At 32.2% G+C, this 25,874-nt stretch overlaps 1 protein-coding gene across 1 annotated transcript; it reads right to left on the reverse strand.

Moving 5' to 3' along the window:
* Positions 1-1,588: 1,588 nt before the first annotated feature.
* LOC120067689 (glutamate--cysteine ligase, chloroplastic) lies at positions 1,589-8,946 on the reverse strand. The gene is made up of 16 exons (XM_039019224.1): positions 8,802-8,946; positions 8,270-8,613; positions 7,660-7,810; positions 7,365-7,472; positions 7,049-7,141; positions 6,678-6,761; positions 6,478-6,546; positions 6,330-6,400; positions 6,161-6,229; positions 4,745-4,838; positions 4,533-4,622; positions 4,374-4,454; positions 4,025-4,117; positions 3,333-3,413; positions 3,161-3,230; positions 1,589-2,154 (listed from the first exon to the last, which is right to left on the reverse strand). The coding sequence occupies exons 2-16, from the start codon at positions 8,602-8,604 to the stop codon at positions 2,066-2,068; spliced, it is 1,578 nt and encodes a 525-aa protein (XP_038875152.1). The 5' UTR covers positions 8,605-8,613; positions 8,802-8,946; the 3' UTR covers positions 1,589-2,065.
* Between the last annotated feature and the right edge of the window lie 16,928 nt (positions 8,947-25,874).

Here is a 25,874-nt window from a genome sequence, read left to right on the forward strand (position 1 = left end):
TAAAAAGCAAGTATTTAGTAAAAAATTGAAGTTAAAAGTGTATATCTTAAAGCTTAGGGATGAAATTAAAATATAACTCAAATCTCAATAGTAAAGTTGTAATATTTAAAAGTCTAGCGACTAAAGGATGAGTGTAATATTTTAAAATCCAAACCAAAAAGTAGATTCCCCTTTCAAAAATTAAATTTATTTCTTTATTTTGTTATCTATTTTTTAGTAGCATTTTCAAAATTTGAAATTAAAAAAAAATTAAAATCCAACTTCAAATTTGGTCATTTAAAGATTTTTTTTTCTCTCATAAATCTCTATTAAAAATGACCCCTAAACTTTGATATTTCACATTTTCTTAAAATTGATAAAGCTAATATACATGAATTTGAATTGTGTTTGATCATTGAATTTTCATTTTCTTGTCCAATGAATCAATGAATGTTAAGAAACACCAAAACCGATTGGATATAAAATTAAAATTAAAAGTTCAAAAACTTTTTGGATACAAAATAACCATTTTGAAAGTTTAAAAATTTATTAGACACAAAATCTAAAGTTTATAGACCTACTCGAACATTTTAAAATTCAAAAACTCATTATTTGTACTTTAAAATTTTGCAGTCCGAAAAATAAAGAGCAGGGAAATGGTAGGAATAAATCCAATCTCTGAAGTTTTGGTGAAGAGATCATTGTCAAACCATGCCTTGTTTCCTTACGTTTTAAAATCTCAGCCTAAGTTACCAAATTTTTATTTCCCATCTGGAAAATGACTAACTTTCAAAAGATCCAACTATAATATTACTTGATATATTTACTATTAATACTTGCATTCTGATTTTTTAATTCACTCGTGTTTAGTACATACCCNCCAAAAAAAAAAAAAAAAACTTAACTATCACCTATATATGTTTGAACCAAAATATTTACAAATATAACAAAATTTTACTATCATATCTACGATAAATCACGATAGACTAATATTTGTGTCTAATCATGATAGAAACAAATAATAATCAATCACGATCTATCATAAATACACTCATATTTTTGTAAATATTTTCAACAATTTTATTCATAAAAGACCAACTGAACCTTTAAGTTATCTAACTAAATTATAATAGGAGACAACAACTCCAAGGTAAAAGATCTAATCTCCAATCTCTATGGAAGAAAGTCAAGATAGATAATTATTATTGAGTTAAACTTTGACAAAAAAAAAAAAATAATAATAATAATAATAAGACCAAATTCAAAATTACAGCTAGCATGGAAATAAATTTATACGTGATAAATGGTACATAATACAAAAACTGAAATGAGATGAGATAATGAAAATACAATGACGAAGACATTTAAAAAGTACCAATGTAGATTGAAATTTAACCTAAATAATAAAATATTGAACAAATAAATTACTAATAGCAATACCGAAAACTAAAATAACTCAAGGTCAGCGCCAGCTAATTAGAAGATCCAACTATAAAATGTCCAGATCTACCAAAAACATGAAGGAATCCAGACAAATCCACACCTATATTTGTCCATTTGTTTTAATTTTCACCTAAAACAGAGTATCCATCAACTAAAACTCAGTGAATTGACTTTATAATGGTTGAAACACTTTTTTTTTCATTTACAAAAGTCAATTCAAAACAACACTAAGTTGGGAATGTTTTTTCTTCTTACAAGGCCAATGGATGAACACAAGGTTTATTGCTTACTGTCAATGACATGACAGAAAAATGGCTCAATAAGCTCTGATGCTTCTCTACAATGAACATCCTCTAGTTTTCTCTTTTTTTTTTCTTTTTTTTTTTTGGTATGTGGGTTACAATGTACCACATTCAGAAGGACATCATAGAATTACAACAGCTTTATGAATACCACCAAAGCTAGGGAGAACTTTCGGTTTCCCAAAAGGACACGACGTTATTGTTCGTGTATCAATTTCAATAATTCAAAGAGGAATGAGAATTATTAAAACTGAGATGCGCAAGAAAACTAGGGGAGCCTTATACATTAACAGGACAGCCTAAAGTGGTCCATTACAATGTTATAGTACAAGAGACGCAGCTCAATATAAAAGCTCCTCGAAAACTGGATCGACATTTTGTCTCCATTTCCCATTATACAATTCCAACAGCTTTTCAGCTGGTGTCACACCTGTAATACAGATTAAATCCATAGAGGGGGCAATTTTAGGGCTCTAAATATGTAAGCAAAACAAGGAATTTGATAAATTATAATAATAGTCATATAGGGGACAATTGGCTTGGACTGGACTTATTTGACCAAGCATCACGTTCAAAATGAGTAATTTGGTTGTTTTTTTAACTAATTGGGACCACTCCTTAAATAGCTTAGGCCGACCTCCACTAATCCTCAAAGGGGTTCAACCTTGCCAAGACACACAGACATCGATACGACACAATACGAACACGACACCATGTCATTTTTTAAAAATCTAAGACACAGATACAGCAAGAACACGGTTATTAAAATATACATTTTAAAAGATATATATCATTTTTATACTTGAAGAAAATTTGAAGTAAATGGATCGATGCATTTATATGCTTAAAAAATTAGTTTGATGTATTTCACACTTAAAATTTATTATAATTGTCATCATATGTGTCTTTTTAGTCTATTTAACAAATGTTCTATGCATATCTAACATATTTGTTGCATTAACAAGTGTCTGACACAGACACACAGGACAAACTAAAGTGTTTGTGCTTCTTAGGCCAAGAGTACGCTTTAGAAGACAACAATGGTTTTAAGTGCATGTTTGGCAGTTTGGGATTGATTTTGAAATTATTAAAATCACTTTTGCCACATTCAAAATTACTCTGAAACTCGTCTTTAATCATACAAAATCAATTTAGTGTTTTATTTTTCACATTTAAATGCAATTTTCGTATCATCAAAACTGATTTTGAATGATTATGCATGTCTCTGAGCGTTTTTTAAAAATAAAAAATTGATTTCAACTATTTCAAAATCACTCAATTTTGGGGATTGACTCTAGGATCTCGGAGGACATTGCCAAACATTTCAAATGCTTACCATCAAGACAACTAGCATTGTAGTTTAAGTAAGGATATTAAAGAAAGAACTCTGGTTTCTTAAAGCATTGAATATATACTAATAAAAATTAACATCTCACCTGTTCTAGCTACTTCAGTCACCTCGTTCAAGAAGCCAGACTCCTTGAAACCTCTTCTCTCTAAGCCATCCTAAAGTGTGGAAATTTTGTTTCAGGCTTAACATTAGTAGTACCAATAATAATTATAAGACCAGCATTCACAGTAGAAGAAAATAATTTTTGCCAGATATACCTTTGCTAACTTAACAATATCTTGAGCAACGTGCTTCAGCAACCCATCACGAAATGGCGTATTTAGACCAGTTATTGGAACCTAATATAAAAAGACAGCATAATTTTGGCATGTACCATTTATTGCAACACGTCTCAATTTCATAACCTAGTTCAAATCGTAGGTAACTAAGTATACTCCTTGCCTAGAGATTAATCCAGATTGCTAACATGGTCTACAAAATACAGGAAAAACATTCATGGACTTCAGATATCATCAGCTCGGCTGTGGGTGTCATGGAAAGGGCAAAGAATAACCTCTTACAAGCTTGCATCAGTTAGACAGGAACCATAAGTCCACAATAGGTGGCCCTATATAAGGACGCCCCATAATACGTTTGGTCCTGTCCTGTTGTTGAACACACTAGGTTCGCAACTCGAAACACACACACAAAGACACACTGAAGACTATATAAAAGCATAAACAAACACAAATACACACATGCAATTTTGTAACAATTTTTAAGAGGGAAAGAGAGAATTTGCCAATGTTTGACAAACTACTCTATGGGAAACCATCCATTTCCTTGATAGACATCCAATGGGCTCAACCATTTTCCAAAAATCAGAATAAAAGAGCCAGAGGCTGCCCTGCTTCTCACAAGTTGCAATCAGATATCAAATAGAAAGTTATTCGCCCTAAGGTCCTATTACCTTATTCCTCAACATCTGTCTTTCTTCCTGTGTCCAGTCAGCTGTTATGTCTAAAATATTTTGCAGGGAAACTTCGTCATATAACAAACCAACCTGACGTTTGAAGAGAATAGAGATAACATTAGCAGTACTCTAAACATTTGGTTTTATACATAGAATAGTTACAAATCATGTAATAAACGTTAATGGAAAGAGGATAAGTTCAAGAAGAACATTAAAAGAAGTTGAAATAAGGAACTACCCCCAGACAAAAGAACAACCCCAAATTTAAAAGCATCTATTAAAGGATACACATCATATCCATGTCTAATAAGAAGTCTACACAGCCTGATTATATCGTGAAAATTACCCAAAATGCTGGCAGAGCACATAATCTCCTCCAAGGTCCTCCATCACTACCCCTCATCTCCAAATATCTCTTCAGTCTGACCTGAGCAATGAGGGGAAAATAGATCATAGAATCAGGTCATAACAAGCATACTGTTGGAGTAAATTGATCACATGATACCTCCGGAAATATTGTAGTCAAATGATTTTCCCAATCAGTAAGGGTAGGAAGTTCTCCAGGAACTGGAGGGAGCTTTCCTGCCATAAAATCCTGCAGAAAGACATTCCAACAATGCCTTGATAAGTAATACCAAAAAAATACAGATTAAGATGAATAGAAAGGAAGAGACAGACAGAAAGCTCTGCTTAAACGACTATGAAGGGTATGCATACCCTGAAGGACATTCCAGAACAGTCAATATACTTCTTTTTCCGATATATGAAATACATTGGAACGTCAAGAGCGTAATCAACATACTTCTCAAATCTGCATTTTGACAATATCAAGTTTGAATAACCACAACCCCAAAAAAGAAAACTGAAAATGAAAGATTAGAAGAAGTTGTTACGAGTAGAGCACCAAGGGGCTGCAAAGTAACGGACAAAAAATAAAAAAATAGAAACACAATCCATAAAAAGTATCATTGAAACCATAGTAAAAAGCTGAAGTTATTTTCTACAGACGAGCAAGTGGAAGCTCAAAGTGGGGGAGCAGAGTTTTTCCTATCTGTCGTTTTTCTTTTTCAAGGAAAAGAAGCATTAAACTTTCCTTAAGTAGCAAAAAACACATGAGAGGAGAGAAGATTATACCCTATCACTCGAGGCCAATGAAGATTACAGGTTTAATTTCTATTGAGCCCTCAGTTTGAGAATGTTTATTTCTAGTCTTGAGGCTTGAGTTTTGAGTTAAGTTATCATTTGGTCCTTAGGTTTCAATATTTTACACTTTTACTCTAAAGTTTTAACTGCTACTAACTTTGGTATTTTACGGTAACTTTTAGTACACTAATTTTAAATAATTATGATGATATTTTTTTAAAATTAATTTCAATAGTGATGGAAAATTTATGGAAACTAATTTAATCACAACTAAATCAATTCTTCTAAATTACTTAATAGACATTAACATCATGGACCGAACTTTAGAGTAAAAGTGTAAAATATTGAAATCAAATTGAAACAAATTGAAACATTTTGAAACCTAATTTAGTGGAAAATCGAGGTTAAGAGTGTAAATCTTGAAGCTCTAAGAATCAAATTGAAACAAAACCTAAAATGCAACAGTAAAAATGTAATATTAAACCTAACGTCTAGATAGAAATTAAACTCAAAATTTAGGAATAAAAGTGTGACATTTTGAAACCAAATATCAAGCAAATGGAAACTAGATGCAAAACTTAGGGACCAAAAAAGTAATTTTCCCTTTTTAATTATCCTTTTTTTTTTTTTTGAGATAGGAAGAATAAGCTTCATCGAACAATCATGACACATGCTACAAACTGCCGATTGGTTTTTCCAAATATACGAGTCTCCACTTTCCACCTCAAAAATAATCATACTATCTCTTTTAATATATGTGAGTGTCTAGGATAACTTCCGCATCTCAGCATATAGTTGACAAGAATAACTCGCCTAAGTCATGGAAGTTTAAAAAAGAAAACACTGAATAATCATCAACATATAGTTGGAAGTTTAAAAAAGAAAACACTGAATAATCATCAACATATAGTAAGGAAAACGAAAGCCGAGGAAAGATTTTAAAAGAGAGCACTTGTGTGAAAACACTCAGTTCTAAAAGTGGCAGATTACCCAAATGAGTCATCAAAAACAAATGGAAGCATCCCAGTGCGGTCATTATCAGTATCAGTCCAGATCTGGCTGTTCAAATGCAGAAAACCAAATCATTACAAAAGGGAGAAAAAGGGAGAAAAAGGGAGAGGGTCTGTGAAAGAAACAAGACCATGGGTAATGGGAGAACCTTCTCATGCTCAAATAACCATTTGGCTTTCCTTCAGTAAATGGTGAATTGGCAAACAGAGCAGTTGCTATCTGATCACTTATCCACGTAGTTAGACACAGTGGACACAACTTTTAGAGGAAAAAAATGCAAAAACAAAATTTCTCACAGGTTGTAAAGCAAGACCCGCTCGGAACTTTTTGATCATGTCAGCTTCTGAATCAAAATCTAGATTAACCTAAAAAAATCATCATAGAAAGATGCTTGAATAATTTATCTAATTTAGAAATTGTAGCCTTGTTGACCTAATTTAGAGGAGATATATTTGAATGAAACCAAATTCCTAAAGCATTTATCTTTATCTCTCACCTGCACAGTGCATGTCCTAAACATCATATCCAGTCCAAGCGAACCAACTTTGGGCATGTAATTCCTCATAATCTCATATCGTCCCTAAGACCAAATAACTATTAATGTAAAATATGTGAGGAAAGCAAAACATAGAGAGAAAGTTAGTGAAATAGGCATGTAAGGAACCAAGTCAAATGCCAAATATAATAATCCAATGGCAATGACATATTGTTACTCTATTTATTCTCTCTTCTTCTCTCTCTCTCTCTCTCTCTCTCTCTCTCTCTCTCTCTCTCTCTCTCTCTCTTTCCCCCATCCCTCCCCCTGCCACCAAAAGATTGAACAGGATATTTTTTCATTTAGAAACTATATTTAGTTTGTAGTTATACCTTGGGCATTATAGGTATGTCTTCCCGTCTCCATTTAGGCTGGAATCCAATTCCTAAAAATCCAATGTCCATTTCTTCAGCAACAGCTTTGACCTAAAGAAAACAACTATAGTAAGAAAATCGACAATTAAAATGCTAATACACACCTCATATAGATATTCGAATCAGTATCAACTCTCTATAGTCCTTTGGCATCAAGTAAATAATTAATAGATGAATGCTTGGAACTTCTGAAAAAATAAAACGTTGAGAGGCATCAAGAATAAACAAAAAATGCCTGCACCTCAGGCAGGACCAACATACAGAAAGGACAAACCTGGTAAAGGTGTGAATTAACTTCAGCACAGGTTTGATGCAAAGTTTCAAGAGGGGCACCACTAAGTTCAAATTGACCACCAGGCTCCAGGGAAATACTTTGCTTTCCCTAGTCCATAGTAATCTCAGGTTATTCAAATGAATTCAAAGGAACAAAATGAGAATATTCTTCTATTATGACATCAATAGAGCATTTACGAAGGAAAAAAATTCTTGATGTATTAAACAAGTTCATGAGTTGCATATAAACTAAGTTTCTATTTCCCCCTTGTTTACAGGCAGGGGTCGTGGTTTACCTGCTGGAGCCCGATAATGTTGTCACCCTCCATTATTTTTTCCCAGTCAAACCTCTCTGCAATCCCATTTAGCAATCCAGCTATTTGGTCATACTTCATGGGACGTAAAGTTCCAATCTCAAAACCAAACTTCTCATGCTCTGTACCAATTCTGCAGGATACTCAGGATTAAATAATCAAAAAGTGTATGCCAACATGATAAGGTTTCCAAATAGCAGAACAGGTAAAGAAACAGCCCAAAAAAACCCATGCATCCCGAATACAGTGACTGGCATTAAGAAGTTATATGCAGGAACCTGATAGAGGCCGAGGGATAATAATATCTCACTAATGGGCTTAAAAGTACATTTAAATGGACTAAGGATTAGGGAACATGCCATTCATCGAAAGACAGTAACAATATATGAATCGGATTATGTATCTAACTATAACTCAAACCTTCGGAAAATTAGACCTGAAAAGTTTATAGTCAAATAAACATATGATTCATAAAACAAGCAAACAACGGTGAGGAAAACAATGTTACACGAAATCGAATCTATTCAGTTAGGCTAGCCACTCAAAAGATGGCTTTCTGATTTAAGTACAGGAAGGCATATGAAATATTAACCTCCACTTTTCCTTAGGCTTGCATCCAGAAGCTAAATAAGCCACGAGATCCTCCTTTGTCAACGGTTCAGTAGCTACTGTAGCGTCCTCGGTTGGAGGACTGGCAGCAACAATCACCCTGCCTCCTCGCTTCGACGCCATCCTCACGCTGTCTATATGCAAACCATGCGTGATATTAGCAGAGCTACACGATAGAGAAGATGAACCAATAGGATTCTCCTTCATCTTCAACGACTCCATATGAGTCGGGAAATTGAAAGCCATACTTCCTCCTCTGCATCGTACTGTCTCAGCACCAATCCGGTGAGCCGAACCAGTGTGTGACGCGAGAGCCATAGCGCGATTCTAAACAATGTGCAACCGCTCAGTTACTATCTATCCAAAGGAAAAACCATAACAAAACAACAAAATACAGTACAAACAAATTCATACTACAAAAACCAGCTTCACAGAGACGATAACAAAAATAAAAAACCAAAAGGAAATTCAACTGAAAAACACAACAAAAATGGATCAAACAAGGAGATTGTTACCTGAAAGAGTAGAATTCTTCGGCGTTGATTTGGAAATCCGCTTTTTCTTAAGAAATTGGAGAGCGAAAGATGCCGAAAGAAACTTTTGTTTTTGCTTTCTCGCTTTTCCTATATTTCGTGTAATGAAATGGAGATAGAGAGAGATTAAAAAGGGTCTGACGTCTGAGAAATAGAAGGAGGTGGCCGGATACGGTGCGATGCGGTGTACGCTTTTACTCTGAACCACTTACTTACCTTTTGCCACGTGGCTTCCTTTTTTTTTTTAAATACTTAGATTCTCCAAAAATTCGGACCCTGGGTATTTTTTTTATTTAATTTTTGTCGATGAACGTGCCAAGAAATATATAAGATTATAATAATTATCTCATCTCTGGCTACAATAAATATTATTTTAAATTTCTCATTTGTTATCGTTTTTTCTATTTTACATTCATCATTATTTTTATTATTTGCTACAGTTTTCATTTTCAAACTAAAATAGTTTATACCTCAAACACATACTGTTTTAACCCAAACTAAAATAATCTACACCACAAACACAAATTGTTATAAACCTAGCATAATGACTAACTCTTTGTCCCAAACGTCGTCTAAGTTTTTATTCTATGGTTTTAAAAGTACAAATGGTCTCTAACTTATAGATTTAAAATTAAGACCTTAATCATTTGGTTTTTTATTTTTCGTTTTTTAAAATCAAGTTTATAGACATTATTTTCACTTCCAAATTTATTCATTTGTTATTTACTTTTACCAATAATTTAACAAACAAAGCCAATTTTTGAAAAAAAAAAAAAATTAAAAACTTGTTTTTGGAATTTGGAATTTGGTTAAAAAGTCAAACATATTACTTAAGAAAGATGCAAATGAGGAAATCAATTTAGTTTTTAAAAATCAAGAATAATAAATGAAATGGTTACCAAATGATGGCCTAGATTTTATATTTGATAAAACTATACAATTTTAATTTTATCTTGAATAGATACGTGAATTTAAAAATATATATTTACATTGAAAAGTCATTGAATTATTAAACACTAAATTCAAGATTTTAGAAATCTATTAAACATGAAGATGAAAATTTAAGAATCTATTAGATACTTTTTAAAGTTTGAAAATTTATTAGACATAAAATTGAAAGTTTTAAATCTATTTAACACTTTTTAAAGTTCAATGTCTCATAGAGACCCACTTCGAACGAAGTGAAAAAAATCAACTTATTTATATAAAATTGAAAGTTTTAAAAATATATTAAACATTTTTTAAAGTTTAGAGTCCCATAGAGACCCACTTGAAATGAAGTGAATTTTTTTAAAAAAACTCAAGGAATGAGGGAGGGAGTAAGAAAGATTTGTTCTCCATTGGAAGAATGTGGATGAGACTATATTCCTTGTCCTCTCCCTTATTCTCTCCATTCCACTTGTGCATGTGTGTTGTTGGATGAGACAGTTGTAAATATAATAATCAAATCCAAAGTATTAATAGATATAACAAAATTTGCGAATATAGCAAAATTTTGATCAACTCTCAAAGTTTATCAATGATAGATTATATCGCTTATAAAAATCTATCGGTGATATAGTTTATTGCTAGTAACAACTCTATGGTTCTATGTTGGTAGACTCCTAACAATGTAGTCTATTGTTAGTAGAGTTTATCGGCGATATAGTCTATCATTAATAAATTTTATTATATTTACAATTCTTTTAAAATACTGCTATACACTTAATTATTATCCTTAAAAGTGTTATCACTACCATTGACTTTTTTTTCTAAACATTAAAAAAAAAAAAAAAAAAGTAAAGTTATATTCTTTAGCCCATTTTTTCCTCCGTAAAGGTTTGTTTTTAAGTTCTTTAAAAGTTATTTTTCACTTTTTAAAATCTTTTTATTTGATCGAGTGGATTTTAAATTTTGATAGTTGTTTCGATTTTTACGTTAAACTTTAGTATGTTATTGCAATTCTTACTTTTTAATAAACTTTCACTACGATAGCCATTAAAGAATACAAGTTTTGTTCCCCATTTTTATTAGGAACATGTTGTTAGTTTGTTAAACACTTTTTTTATACGGAAACCAAAACATCCTTTAACAGGTTATAACATTGAGCATCATAATTGATGTCCGACCAAAGCCATGAAGACAAACATTGAGCATCATAATTTATTGTAAATTTTATTATTGCACACACTAACATAAGCCTCATATATGGGATTTATATAATAGGACTATAATCAAGGACGAAGTAGTGTTGACCTTCGAAGAGCTTATGTTTCTGTGCAGGCACATGAAAAGTCCTCACTCAGGTTGGTCATTGAGTCATGTACTACCTTTTGATCAATTTGAGAGCATTTTTCATAGGATCTTAGAGCTGACCTCACTTTGCTTGAAGCCATTATATTGATTTTTATTGCGTTATTACTTTACTTTACCCATTGTCATAAGCTTCCTACCTAAGCTTTACCCAATAGGTTTGGAATTGAGGATGGAGTAGTGTCGACCTTCGAGAAGCTTATGCTTCCATCAGGCACACAAACAAGTTCTCAATCAACTTAATTTTTTTATCTATGACTTTTTGACCAATTTGGGGATCATTATCATTTAAGGCCTTAGAATTAGCTTTACTTTATTTGAAAGATTTCTGTGATGTTTTATATTAATTTTCATCATCATATCCTTTTATTTACACTGAGAGTCATTTCATCATCATGCATATAATCCTAGGTTTATAAACCATATTTGATTGTTGTATCATTTTTTAACTAGCATTTTATTTTCTTTAAAACCTCATTAGCTATTCCATTTAGCTATTTCTTCTTAAAATATTAACGAATATTGTTCACATTAGGCTTTTATAAATGCTTACATTATCAATGAAATCATACATACAATTCATACTAATAATTAATGAACTTTGACTAATTAAACCATTCTCTTTCTTTAAATGGATTAAAAGAGTCAAAGTTTTTACAAAGTAGCTCAAAAGATCTCCACCCCACTATTATTATTGGACTGGAAGGAAAGTTGGGATAATGGAGGACCTCACTAGCCAAGTACAAGCAATCAGAAAGGAAGTCGAAGAGTTAAAAGGATAAATGATAAAGGTTTTAGAATTGCTCACTTCAAGGGATGAGAAGGTAGTAGTAAGAGCATCCAAACAAGCAGAGGTGGAACATAACCACGCTTCAAATAAAATCTCTCCTTATCTACGTGGTTTACTCCAGAGAAGCTACCAGATCCATCATTGGTAGGATTGAAGACCTACATTACATAAGATCCTAGTCAATCTCTACAATAAATGAACCATTTGAGCAACTTAGAATCCACCATAAATGTAAATGGCTACAACAAGAAGATTTATGCAGATGTAGATAATAAGGGGAGGATTGGACTTTCTAGAAGAAAGATCATGTAACACCAATATTTATGAAGGTATTGAGGCGACATAACTATGTCTAATCATAGACATCATTAATGCGGAAGGCTCATCGTGAGACCTTGTTTGTAGGTATGCTTACCAGAGGACTGGCAAGAAAGTCTCAGGTTCACCTTCTAACTTCTAACTCATCTTTGACTCTCGAGTCAATAACGAATCGATTCCACCCAAGTTCAAAATCCTAGAATTTGAAAAGTAGAATGGGACAACTTGCCCAAAAACCCATCTCGTCATGTATTGCCGAAAAATGTTGGCCCACGCCTACGACGACAAACTATTGATTCACTGCTTTCAAGATAGCTTGATTGGCTCAGCTACTTCTTGGTATTTGCAGTTGAGTAGCTTTCATATTCATAAGTGGGAGGACTTGTCAAATATGTTTTTGAAATATTATAAGCACAATATTGATTCAGCTCTAGATCGTTTAGATCTCTAACGTACGGAAAAGGAAACAGTAGAGAATTTCAAAGAATATGCTCAAAGATGGAGAAAAATGACCGCTTAGGTGCAACCTCCATTGACTGATAAAGAAATTTCAACAATGTTTATAAGCACTCCATACTACGACAAATTGATCGAAAGTGCCTCAATAAACTTCTTTTACATTAAAACAATTGGAGAAAGAATAGAGAATGGGGTTAAAAATGAAAGGAATACAGATGATGCAAATGTAGAAGCTAGCACCATCAAAAGTATAGTTCTACAAGAAGAGGAAGATGATGAAACGCATGAGATTAGCTTGGAGTAAAGCATTGATTAGCCATGCGCCACTACCATCATTTAAACAAGTGAATTGCATTCAAAATCCTTAACGAAGAGAAAAAGGTCAACTAGATCCACTAGTTTAACGATCGACAAAGAAAGGGCAACAGAACACCTTGGTCACTATCATCTAGAGAAGTGCAACTCCATCTGATGAATTGGATTACCCATGCTCGCGAATATCTGAGCTTCATAAGTGGGAGGTTAAAGAGTTTTCAAAGATCGCTTGAGAAATACAAGAGTAATTGTCGTGGCAAAGTCTTTGTAACAAGGACACTTCTTTTGTTGAATTGGATGATATCTTGATAGTTGTACATGTCATATTTTTCACAATTAAATGGATTGTTGGCTTTCATTTTTCAAGTATATTTTTTGTTATATTTATCCTCCCTATTGGTCTGTCATGAAAAAACATATGTGATTAATCAAGAAATTATAAGCGAAATCAACATCAAGGTTGGATATAAAATTCCATATCTTAATCTTGATCAAGGAATGTAATTAAAATATTTTGTGCCCAAACAACCTCAAAACCACAATAAGATGATTGGAAAATTATCAGGCCAGAGCCATTGAAAGTAGTATGAGCATGCATTTGATAAAAAAAAAAGTATGTTTATTCAGCCATCATACCTCCACTTTGTGAGTATAAAGATACATTAGGTTATACATGGATTGGGTACAAAATTTGTAGCATTAGCTACTCCCTATTGAAATTTGAGTTGATGAAGTGGAAGCATCCCACAAAATATCAGGGTTATTAAGAAAATTGATGGTCTTGATATGCTATCATTTGTTTACACATTAATCGAGACAATCTCCCTTCATTTATTATGTGTAGGGTGAAGCTAGTTTTTCCCATTGAAGATTCAGTATCATCCGTCTAAGCATAACTATATTTGAAGACACGAATTACAATGCAGGATATCTGATATTCGTCATCTTTACTCGCAAAAAAGAATAACTTTTAAAAGAGTCATCCCATTTTATTAAAGACATCTAGGGTAGTCTCTCCTTATTTAATATATAGGATGAAACCAACTTTCTGTATCGAAGTTATATGTCATCTGCTTGAGTAGGATTACATTGCAAGCCATGGAATGTTCGCAAAAAAGAACCAGGTTCGAAGAGGATCCTCCCATTTTATTAAAGACTATCAAGGACGATTATGTAGGAGATTATAAATAAATAAATAATAAATATATAATATATATATAATATATATATATATATTATATATATATTATATATATATATATATATATAATATATATATAATATATTATATATATATATATAGTGTGTGTGTGTGTGTGTGTGTGTGTATGTATGTATGTATGTATAAGTCTTTGAAGATTTAAGGACTTTAGCCTTTTAAGTTGATAAGGGTCTAAGTCACAAGATCACTTTGTCTTTTACAAATCCACGTTTTTACTATCCGTCTAAAGATTAAATATGGTGTTTTATTTGGTAAATAATCATTCTAAAGAGATTTTCAAGGCAAGATAGAAGTCAGATTACAGCTCAAATTTGTGGTACCTAATTGTCAGATTTTATGGAAAAATAAATAAGCTATTTTATATGATTTAACTTGTTTTCTTCTTTTGAAAAGAATCTAGAGATGTGTTAAAAGAAAAACCTCATTAAAATAAGCATATTTTAGCAAGCATATACATGTATACATATATTCATGAATGACATTTATCATTATATTTTTAGTTGTGGTAGTGCTTGTTTATTCCTGGCCTCCAGCTCATTTTATTATGTCATGTGGTGCTTGTTTACCCTTGGCCTTGGCACTTTTTGCTGTAATGACACTTGTTTATCCCTAGCCTTCAACTTTTGTTTACTTTATCATGAGGTAATTGTTTATCCCTAACCCTCGACACTTTTTGTTGCTATGACGCTTGTTTATCTCTGGCCTCCAACTCTTGTTTACTTTATCAGAAGTGCTTGTTTATCCTTGGTCCTAGATATTTTATGTTACGATGACACTTGTTTATCCCTGACCCCTAGCTCATTTTTATTTTGTTATATGGGCTTGTTTATCTTTGACCCTTTACACCTTTTTGTTGCAGCGACACTTGTTTATCTCTAGCCTCAAACTCTTTTATTTTGTCATGTGGCGCTTATTTATCTTTGGCCCTTGACACCTTTTCGTTGTAATAGCACTTGTTTATCCTTGACCTCTAGCTCATTTATTTCATTTTTTTATCCCTGACCCTTGACATCTTTTTGCTGTGATGGCACTTGTTTATCCCTAGCCTCAAACTCTTGTTTATTTTGTCATGTGACACTTGTTTATCCCTAACCCTTGACACCCTTTTCCTGTAAAGGTACTTGTTTATCCCTAACCTCCAACATTTTATTTTTGCTTCGATGGTGCTTGTTTATCCTTGGTCTCCAGTACATTTTATTTTGTCATGTGGCGCGTGTTTATCCCTGGCCCTTGAAACTTTTTGTTGTGATGGTGCTTGTTTATCCCTAACCTCCAACTCTTATTTACTTTGTCATGAAACACTTGTTTATCCCTGGCCTTTGACACTTTTTGCTGCAATGACGCTTATTTATCCCTAGCCTCCAACTCTTGTTTACTTTGTCATGAGGGGTGCTTGTTTTCCCTGACCCCTAACACTTTTTGCTGCGATGACGTTTGTTTATCCCTGGCCTGCAACTCTCTTTTTATTTTGTTATGAGACGCTTGTTTATCATTAGCCATTGACACTTTTTTTCTGTGGAGGTGCTTGTTTATTGCTCGCCCCCAACGTTTTATTTTTGCTGCAATGGTGCTTGTGTCCTTGGCCTTCGACGTTTTTATTTTTTCATGAGACACTTGTTTATCCTTAGCCTTTGACACTTTTTGTCGTGGAAGTGCTTGTTTATTCCTGGTTCCCAATGTTTTATTTTTGCTGTGATGACGCTTGTTTATCCCTGGCCCTTGACACCTCTTTGCTACGTTGACACTTATTTATCCCTGGCTTCCAGCTCTTTTTTATTTTATCATGTGACACTTGTTTATCCCATGCCCTTACTACCATTAATATTGTTAGCTTTTTGGCCCTTAATCTCAAATTAATTAATTTCAATCAATTAATTAATCAATGTTTTGATGATAACAAACTCAATTTTTAATTATTGAAAATCTTAGTGTTTTAATATGTCCATAGCGTAGAGCTCAGAACAACGATTCCAACACCTCTTGAATCACTAAAATCGGAGCTCAAATGAAGACGAACAAGTCTATAGAGAAAATACCGTGGTGGATGACGTGGCATAACCAAACCATTTGCATGTAGACATGTGGTAGCATATTGGTTGAATGATGGATCATTAAGAGATTAACATATGATGGACTTTTGATTTTTGGATTGATTTAAAATAAAAAAAATTTGAAATTAAAAAGAAATTTAAAAGGAAAATAAATTTAATATTATTTTATTTGTTTTGTGTCTAACGGCTAGTTTTTTCACATGGTATGTTTTTTTTATTTTTTGGATTAATTTTAAAAAAGAAAAGGAATTTAATATTATATTTTGTTTGTATCTAACGACTAATTTAGTTTAAAATCTCCACCATTGATTTTTCTTTTCCAAAATCCAAGGTCCAAATTAATCGTGGTTTCTAAAAAATTTCCATCTCTATATAAACCACTCTCTCCTCTCCAAATTTTAAACCAACAAATTTTACATATTAATCTTCCAAAACTCAAAAGTTCCGTTGTTGCTCTCTCTAAGTTCCCAATTTTTTTTTTCATCTTATTCTTGAAAGAGTGGTATTGTATTGTGAGGATAAATTTGTTGAGTGCTTAAACTTGTAAATCCACTATAGTGAGAGTTGTATATATGTTCTTTCAAAAATTCCAAACCTTTGTAACGGTTTGATCCTAAACCGTGGAAAGGATCGAGTTTGCCTTTGAACCCGTAAAAGGAGCGGTGGTGTAACGGTTGGGCTGTAATCCATGAAAGAGTCGGAAAGATTTTATTCAAATTCCAAGAGGCACTTGGGGAGTGGAGTAGGTCGAGTTTGATCGAACCACTATAAAAATTACGGTGTCTTTTTCTCTAACTCTTTCCTTTTTATTTTTGGCAATTAATTTAAGCAATTTATTGTATGTTTTAGTTTGTTCTTATTTATTTGCTAAAATTTGATAGAATTAAATTATCACATTTTTGTCATCTTATTTATTGCATAATTGAATTTTTCTTATTATTTATAAAAAGTGTATTATTAGTTTAATTGGGTTAGTTTAGAAAAAAAGTTTAATTAAACTCTATTCACTCCCATCTAGGGTTGCCATATCGATCCAACAATTAGTATCAGAGCGAGTTGCTCTTTATGAAATATTTATTTCTTGATAAACTTAATTGTTTTTTTAGCTATGACAACTTTAGGTTTTATCCCTTTTACCGATAGTCAATCTATTACAAAGTCTCGTTTCTTTAATGATACTAATTATAGTTATTGGAAAAATAGAATGAGATTTTTCTTGCTTTCTATTGATTATGATTTATGGGATATTGTTAAGGAATGTTTTAAAATTCCAACAAAAGATGTTGATGGTGTTAGCACTATAAACCTAAGGAAGAATGGTCAATAAATGAAAAGAAAACATGCTCTTTAAATGCCAAAGTTATTAATTGTTTATCTTGTGCTTTGAATAAAGTTGAGTATAATAGAGTATCTATTGCAAAACCGCTAAATAGATATGGGATAAATTAGAAATTACTCATGAAGGAACTAGTCAAGTAAAAAAACAAAGATTGACATGTTAGTTCATCAATATGAAATGTTTAAAATTGATGAAAATAAAGTTATTTCCGATATGTTTATTAGATTTACTAACATTATCAATGCTTTAGAAGGACTTGGGAAAAAGTACTCAAATCTTGAGAAGATAAAGAAGCTATTGTGGTCTTTACCTAAACAATGGGACTAAAGTCACCGCCATTCAAGAGGCAAAGGATCTCAAATCTCTCTCCATTGATGAACTCATTGGCTCGTTGTTGACGTATGAGATAAAGATCAAGAAAAACATGGAGGATGAGAAGAAAAAGAAAGAAAAGAGTATAGCTTTAAAGACCATCTCTTTAGAAGTTGACTCCCAAGATGAAGATGACCTTGATGAAGATGATGTTGCCTATCTTTCATGTAAGTATAAGAACTTTATCAAGAGAAAGAAGCAATTCAAGAAGCACCTCTCCAACCAAAAAGAGTCAAAAGGTGAAAAGAGCAAAAAGGATGAAGGTAATATGCTATGAATGCAAGAAGTTGGGTTATATTAGAACCGATTGTCCTTTTCTCAAATCATCCAAGAAATCCAAGAAGAAAGCAATGAAAGCTAGTTGGGATGATAGCGATGAAAGCGAAAGTGGGAGTGATAATGAAGAAGTGGCCATTTTTTACTTCATGGCTCATAATGACAAAGAGGATGAACAAAATGATGAAGGTAACTCTAAAACCTCTTTCTTATAATGAATTGTTCAAAGCTTTTGAAAATATTGCAAAATGATTTAGAAAAACTTAGTTCAAGTATGTTGTGCTTAAAAATAAATACAATATTTTATCTAGTAAAAATAATTTTTTACTTGAAAAATTGCTTGCTTAAAAGAGAATGAGCATGATGCTATGCATATTGATGAAATGAAAATATCTCTTGTGACAAGCATGCTTTTGATTGTGATGAGAAAAATGCCTTGCTTGACAAAGTTAAATTTCTTGAGCATGATAGTTGTTGAAAAAGATAATTTGATTAAATTACTCAAAGAAAAAGGAATTTAGTACTTTGCAATAACTGATAAGGCTAAAGAATCTATTAAAAAGTTGACAATAGTGCTCAAAGATTAGACAAGATAATTGAAGTAGGGCAAGCCTTTTGGTGATAAAAGAGGTTTAGGCTATATTGATGAATGTTCTTACTCCTTCAAGTTCTAAAACTATCTTTGTTAAAGCATCTCATATATGCCTAAGCTTGTGTCTAAGCATGTTAAATCTAACTTTGTGCCTATATGTCTTATTGTGGTGTTGAAGGCCATAATTAGACCTAAGTGCTTTAAATTGAAATATACTCATACTACTTCTCCAAGAAGAAATTTTTCAAAAGCGCAAAGTTTCACAATGCTCCAAAGAATAATTTCTCAAGAAAAGTAGAGTGCATAAATTTGTTGTAAGAGATAAATCTTTGCATAATGTTGTTTGTTTCTCATGTGGCAAGTTTGGACATACAACTTATTTTTTTACTTGTCTAAATCCCAATGCCTTAAATGACTATGCAAAAATGAAAATGGATTTCCCAAGTTTGTCAATGCTAACCATCTAGGACCAAACAAGTGCAGGTATCAAAGAATCAAACTTGAACATTTGTGTTTGTAGGTTTGTTTGAAAGCCTCTAAGAAAAACAAGTGGTACTTGGATAGTGGTTGTTTGAGGTACATGACGGGAGACCCATCCAAGTTTTTCTCTCTCTCCAAAAAGGATGGAGGTCTTGTAACCTTTGGTGACAACAAGAAAGGTAAAATAATTGGTAAAGGTAGTATAGGTAATGAATCTTTCTATTTTAATTGAAAATGTACTTTTGGTTGATGGTTTGAAGCATGATTTACTTAGTATTAGTCAATTGTGTGATAAAGCTTTAGAGTTGTATTCGAAAAAAAGAATTGCATCATTGAAAATGCTAGTGATAGAAAAGTTATATATTGTTGGAAATATAGATGAAAATGTTTATACTATTGATTTGAATGATTGTCCTATTAATGATAAATGTTTATCGACTTTGCATGATGATTCTTGGTTATGGCATAGAAGACTAGGACAATGCTAGCATGCACTTAATTTCAAATATTTCCAAGAATTCTTTGTTAAAGGTCTTCCCAGATTTAAATTTGAAAAAGGCAAAGTTTTGATGCTTGTCAAATGGGTAAGCAAACTAAGTCCTCTTTCAAATCTAAAAATGTAATCTCTACAACTGTTACCCCTTCAACTATTACACAAGGACTTTATTGGCCCTTCTAGAATTGCCTAGTTTTTGAAGGAACTATTTTGCCTTTGTGGATAGTTGAATGATTTTTCCAAGACTTTACTTGGGTTTTATGCTAAAACACATAAGATGACTGCTTTGAAGTTTTTCTAATCTTGGCAAAAAGAGTTCAAAATGAAAAGGTTTGTTTTTTTTTTTTTTTTTAATTTCTAAAATTAGGAATGATCCATGTGAGGAGAATTTGATAGCAATCGCTTTTGAAACTTTTTTGTAAGGGAAAATGGTTTTTCTCATTAATTTTTTCGTCCAGAACATCCTCAACAAAACGGTGTAGTTGGAAAGACAAAAAATCGTACGTTTGCAAGAATCTGCTAGATCAATGTTGATGAGTTATGGTTTACCTTTTGGGCGAAGCCTATCAACACGGCTTTAGTTTATGGTTTTAAGTAGAGTTTTAATAGGACCTTTCTTTGGATATAAACTCCTTATCGAACTATTGGCATACAACAAAATTCCAAATATTAGGTATTGTCAAGTTTTGGTTGCAAATGTTTTATTTTGAAACAAAGGAAAACTTGAAAATTGATTCTAAGATGGATGTTGCTTATTTTCCTTGGCTATTCCTCTACTTAGTAAAGCATATTAGAGTTTTCAATAAAAGAAACTTTAGTAATTGAGGAATCTTTGCATGTAGTATCTTGATCAAATTTGCAATGTATTTCTAATGAGGTCTATTTATATGATGTTTTAGAAGGAAATTTTTGGAGATTACTTGTTAGTGACAATGAAGGAATTGTTTCAAATAAGCAAGAGGTGAGCTTTAATCGATAAAAGAACGACAGTTAGTTCTTCATCATGCCTAAGCAGCGTGAGGTATGCATTCCTTCCCATCCCAAAGAATATCAATTTCTTGTTCAATCCCGAACAAGGTGTGAAAACTCGTTCACTCTCTTTAAGATTTTAATAATCTTTGCTTTTATTTACTCAAAATTGAACCAAAAAGTTTTAAAGATGTCGAAAAATCGATGAATTTTGATCTTAGCTATGCAAGTAAGAATTAAATCAATTGAAAGGATTAAAATTTGGGAGTTAGTCCCCGCGCCTCTACATGCTTCTATAATTGAACTAAATGGTCGTTTAGAAATTAGAATGGATTGAATAATGAAAGTATCATTTGAAATAAAAGCTAAGCATACTGTGTCTCAAGGTAATTGTCAAGAGGACAGAGATATATGATTTATGGAAAAAATTTATGACCCGTTGCGAGATTAGAAGCTTTAGAATGTTGCTTGCTTTTGTCTTATCATAAGAAGTTTATTTTGTATCAAATAATGGAACAAGTGCATTTTTAAATCAGTTATATCATGGAGGAAGTTTTGTAGAACAACACTTCCTGGGTTTGAAAGTTTTTGATTTTCCCTAATCACGTGTATAAGTTGAAAAATGCTCTTTATGGCTTAAAGAAAGCTCCAAGAGCTGGTATGATAGACTTAGTAAGTTTCTTACTCGAAATGTATTTAAAGGATGAGATAAAATTAATACTACTCTTATTATTAAGACTAAGAAAAATGATCGCCTTTAGTACAATTACCATGTTGGGGTGCATATTATTTTTCGGTTCTACTAATCCATCTTTGTGTGAGAATTTTCTAAGTGGTCATAGTGAATTGGACGATGAGTATATGCGGAGAAACTTAGCTTCTTCCTTTGGACTCTAACATCCAAAACTCCAAGATGGTAATTTCATAAGGTCAAGAAAAATAACACAAGGATTCTGCTCAAAAGTTCAAATTCAATAAGGCGTAAAAATTGCCAACAACACTACCTCCCATGAGCACATCCACCTAAGGCTTGACGAAGGATGAAAAAGGTAAGTGTGTTGGATATATAAAAACTTATAAAGGTATGATTGGATTCTTATTTAATATACACCGCTAGATAGACCAGTCATTATGCTGATAGTTGATGTCTTTGGCTAGATTTCAATCTTGTACCAAGGAATCACATTTACAGGCTGCCGTTAAAAAGAATTTTTTAGAATATTTGCTGTACTCATTGATCTTACGCATGGTATCCATAAAAATGTTAATTTAATTGTGGTAAGGACTATTCCGATGGCGATTTTGCGGGTAGTTTACGTTGACCGTAAGTAGTGACTGTGAGACTGTCAATCTGGTCAGATTCCTTAGTTTCTTTGGTTTAGTAACAAGCAACAATTTGGTTGCTCTACTCCACTACACGATAGCGGAACATAATTGCGTGCATGTGTTTGCTCAAATCTCTTTGATGAAACAACTACTTTGTAATTTGGATTAAAAGTATTGATACATGTGCATATTTTTGTGATAACACCTAGTGTTATTAATTTGTACTAAAAAGTCCATACTCATTCCTAGGACTAGGACCTAAGCACATGCATGATTAGGCATGACTTTATCTAAAGAGCAAACTGTGCAAAATGATAATATTCTCTTAATTATAGCTCTAATCAATCCAATTACGGATATTTTTACAGCCTGTTGGAGAAGAACAACTTTTGCAAAAATAGGCTGAGCTGGTATTATCATTTGGATGCTCTCCGCTTGGATTTGGGTATAATGCTTTACGTTTAAACTCTTTAGAAGGCATTCTTTGTCAGGGGAGATTCATGGCAAAAGCATGTGTTAAATAGTTCTGTTAGGGGGAGTTGTGCTAATTTATGTTCATGTTTTAAGGGAAACATTTATGTAAGTTCTAATTTCTTAAACTTTTTTTATTTTTATGATTCCAAGAGGGGAGAAGTTTAAGAAAATATGCTCTATAAATGTGATTATGATTTTATTGTATAATTAGGGCGAGAATTATTTTTTGAATGAATTCAAGATATGATCTTCATATAGGTGAATATGTTTAAATTTTATTATGTTGCTAATCCATGGTTGACATTGTACCTTCAAAGCTACTTACTTTCTGTGCAATCGGGTTTGTCATCATACAAAAATGGGGAGGGTTGTTACTTTTTTGCCTTAATCTCAAAAATTAATTTAATCAATTAATTAATCAATGTTTTTGATGATAACAAACTCAATTTTTAATTATAAAATCTTAGTGTTTTATATATGTCCATAGCGTAAGCTCGGAACAACGACTTCCAACACCTCTTGAATACTAAATCGGAGCTAAAGAAAGACGAACAAGTCTATAGAGAAAATACGTGTGGATGACGTGGCATAACAACCATTTGCATGTAGACATGTGGAGCATATTGTTGAATGATGGATCATTAAGAGATTAACATATGATGGACTTTTGATTTTTGATTTATTTAAAATAAAAAAATTGAAATTAAAAGAAATTTAAAAGAAAATAAATTATATTATTTATGTTGTGTCTAACGGCTAGTTTTTTACACATGGTAGTTGTTTATTTTTATGATTTAAAGATAAGAATTAACAAAGAAAATTGAAAAAAGAAAATGATTTAATATTATTTTATGTTTTTGTCTAAGTGGCTTAGTTTTTGCACATATGTATTTTATTTTATTTTGGATTAATTTTTTAAAAAATGAATTTCAAAAGAAAAGGAATTTAATATTATATTTTGTTGTATCTAACGATATAGATTTAGTTTAAAATCTCACCATTGATTTTCTTTTTCCAAATCCAATGGTCCAAATTAATTGTGGTCTAAAAGAAATTTTCGCATTCCTAATAAAACATCTTTCTCCTTGCCAAATTTCTAAACGGACCAAATTTTACATCTTCCCATAATCCTCCCCAAAACTCAAAAATTCCATTGCTTGCTTCTCTAAGTTCCCAATTTTTTTTTATTTTGTATTCCTTGATTAGAGTGTGGTATTGTTTTGTGAGGATAAAATTTATTGAGGCTGTAAACTTGTAAATCCATCTAGGAGAGTTGTATTGGTGTCTTCTAAAAATTCCAATCCTTTTAACGGATTTATCCTAAACCGTTGGAAAGATAGGTTTCTCTTTGAACTTGTGTAAAGGAGCGATGTTGTAACAGTTGGCTCTGAATCCGTTGGACAAGATCCGGAAAGATTTTATTCAATCCCGAATGAAGGCCTTAGAGAGTGGCAGCGTAAGTCGAGCGTTGATCCGACCACTTATAAAAATTACGCTGGTGTGTTCTTCTCTTGTCTTCTTCTCTAACTCTTGTCGCCTTTTCTATTTTGAAATTAATTTAAGCTAATTTATTTATTTTTAGTGTTCTATATTTATTTGCTAAAATTTGAAGACATTTAAATTATTACATTTGTGTCATCTTATTTGTTGCATAGCAAAAGCTTGAATTTGTCTTACTATTATAGAGAATGTGTATTACATTAGTAATGTGGTAATTTAGAAAAAAAAAAATTTTAATTAGACCCTATATCACCCCCGTCTAGTTTCCATATATCACAACCAAAATGTTTGAAGATTTATTTCAGACCAAATAGTCGGTACACCTTCGTCCACCATCTAATTCTACTAGGAGTCTACCGGGGGGGGGGGGGGGGGGTTTTTCTTGATTTTGTGTTTTACTATTTTCTAGGTTTTGTGTGAGCAAATAATTTAGTTAGTTGAGTAACTAGTTTGGTTGAAAAAAATGCAGAAAAAGGTAAGTTTTTTTTTAATTGGATTTAATTTTCGAAGTCTACATTCCTTAAGCCAAGTTTTACATTGTTTTCAGATTTCAAAATCTAGCAAGTAAAATTTAGGCTTTTTGGATCTTCTTCAACCATGGGGGAGGTTGTTTTTTTTTTTTTTTTTTTTTTTTTTTTTTTACAAAGAAAGATGTAGAAAAAGAGAGGGGGAGACAATATAAAGACAGAGACAGAAAAACCATAAAAAATTTAAGTCACAAGAGAAAGCTATAACACAGAAACCCTAAACACAGAGAAAGGGGAGTATAAAGAAACCCTAGGAGGCACAATTATTAGTAATAATAATAATAATAAAAACACTAGATCTCCCCCCTCTCTCAAACTTTTTCTCCCAAACTTTTTTTTTTCCATTTTATTTTCCACACTCTCTCGATCTCCCCCTTACGATTCTTTTTCTCTGACAAATTTCTCCTTTATCTAACTTCTATTCACTTTTTTTTATTATTATTCTTTTTATATATAAAAAAAAATCTTTATTCTCTAGGCTTTACCACTTTTCTTTCTTTTCTTTTGGCTTTTTTTGTTTCGTTCTTTCTAAATTCACAATATATTTTTGTCTCGTGAAATTAAAGCTTCATAGTTATTTTGATTTTTTTTAGCTTGCATTGTTCGTGCATAAGAGGAAAAATCATATCATCGTCTCTTATATGGTAAGTATCCTTTTATTTTCGTTAGAAATGTTTTTAAATGTATGTTTATGCATCTCATTTACATTCACTCATGATGTCATCCAAATTTTTATTTCGTAAAGCATGTTTAATTTATGAAAATTTTGGATTCATAGTCATTTACATATATATTGGAAATATTTGTGGCATGAAACTCATTATATAATGATCTTAAATGTCATTTTTGTCAAGTGCTTATCCATGCATTTTTCGTTTTTAATTCATCAAATGAGTCACAAGCGCGGGAAACACTTGAGCAAAAATATCATCTCATTTGAGAGATTATGCATCGAAGGACGTGATCGTCACACAAATAGCTTCAGAGCACAATGTTGTTGATCTATTTACAAAGACCCTCATGGCCAAGGTGTTTGAGGGTCACCTGCAGATTATGAGTCTATGGGACAAACCACGTTTAAACTAGGACAAATGGGAGATTTGTACTGGGTGCATGTTATGCCCTAGTTTATTGATTTGTGTACTTCGTATTTTAGTATGACGTTTACGTTGTACGCCCCACTAGCTTTAGGTCAAGTGGGAGAATGTTGGGGTTGATTCCATAAATCTCGTAGGGTCCTATAGTTTGTAATTGTAA

This window comes from Benincasa hispida, chromosome 12 (genome assembly GCF_009727055.1).
Source record: "Benincasa hispida cultivar B227 chromosome 12, ASM972705v1, whole genome shotgun sequence".
Taxonomy (NCBI): Eukaryota; Viridiplantae; Streptophyta; class Magnoliopsida; order Cucurbitales; family Cucurbitaceae; genus Benincasa; species Benincasa hispida.

What these genes read in the sequence shown, in the direction of transcription:
- LOC120067689 (XM_039019224.1), bottom strand. Translation starts at nt 8,604, where the DNA reads ATGGCTCTCGCGTCACACACTGGTTCGGCTCACCGGATTGGTGCTGAG. An exon ending in CGGGTCTTGCTTTACAACCT is followed by an intron (nt 6,401 to 6,477) that starts GTGAGAAATTTT and finishes ATAAGTGATCAG; the next exon opens with ATAGCAACTGCTCTGTTTGC. An exon ending in GACAGATGTTGAGGAATAAG is followed by an intron (nt 3,414 to 4,024) that starts GTAATAGGACCT and finishes TTTTTATATTAG; the next exon opens with GTTCCAATAACTGGTCTAAA.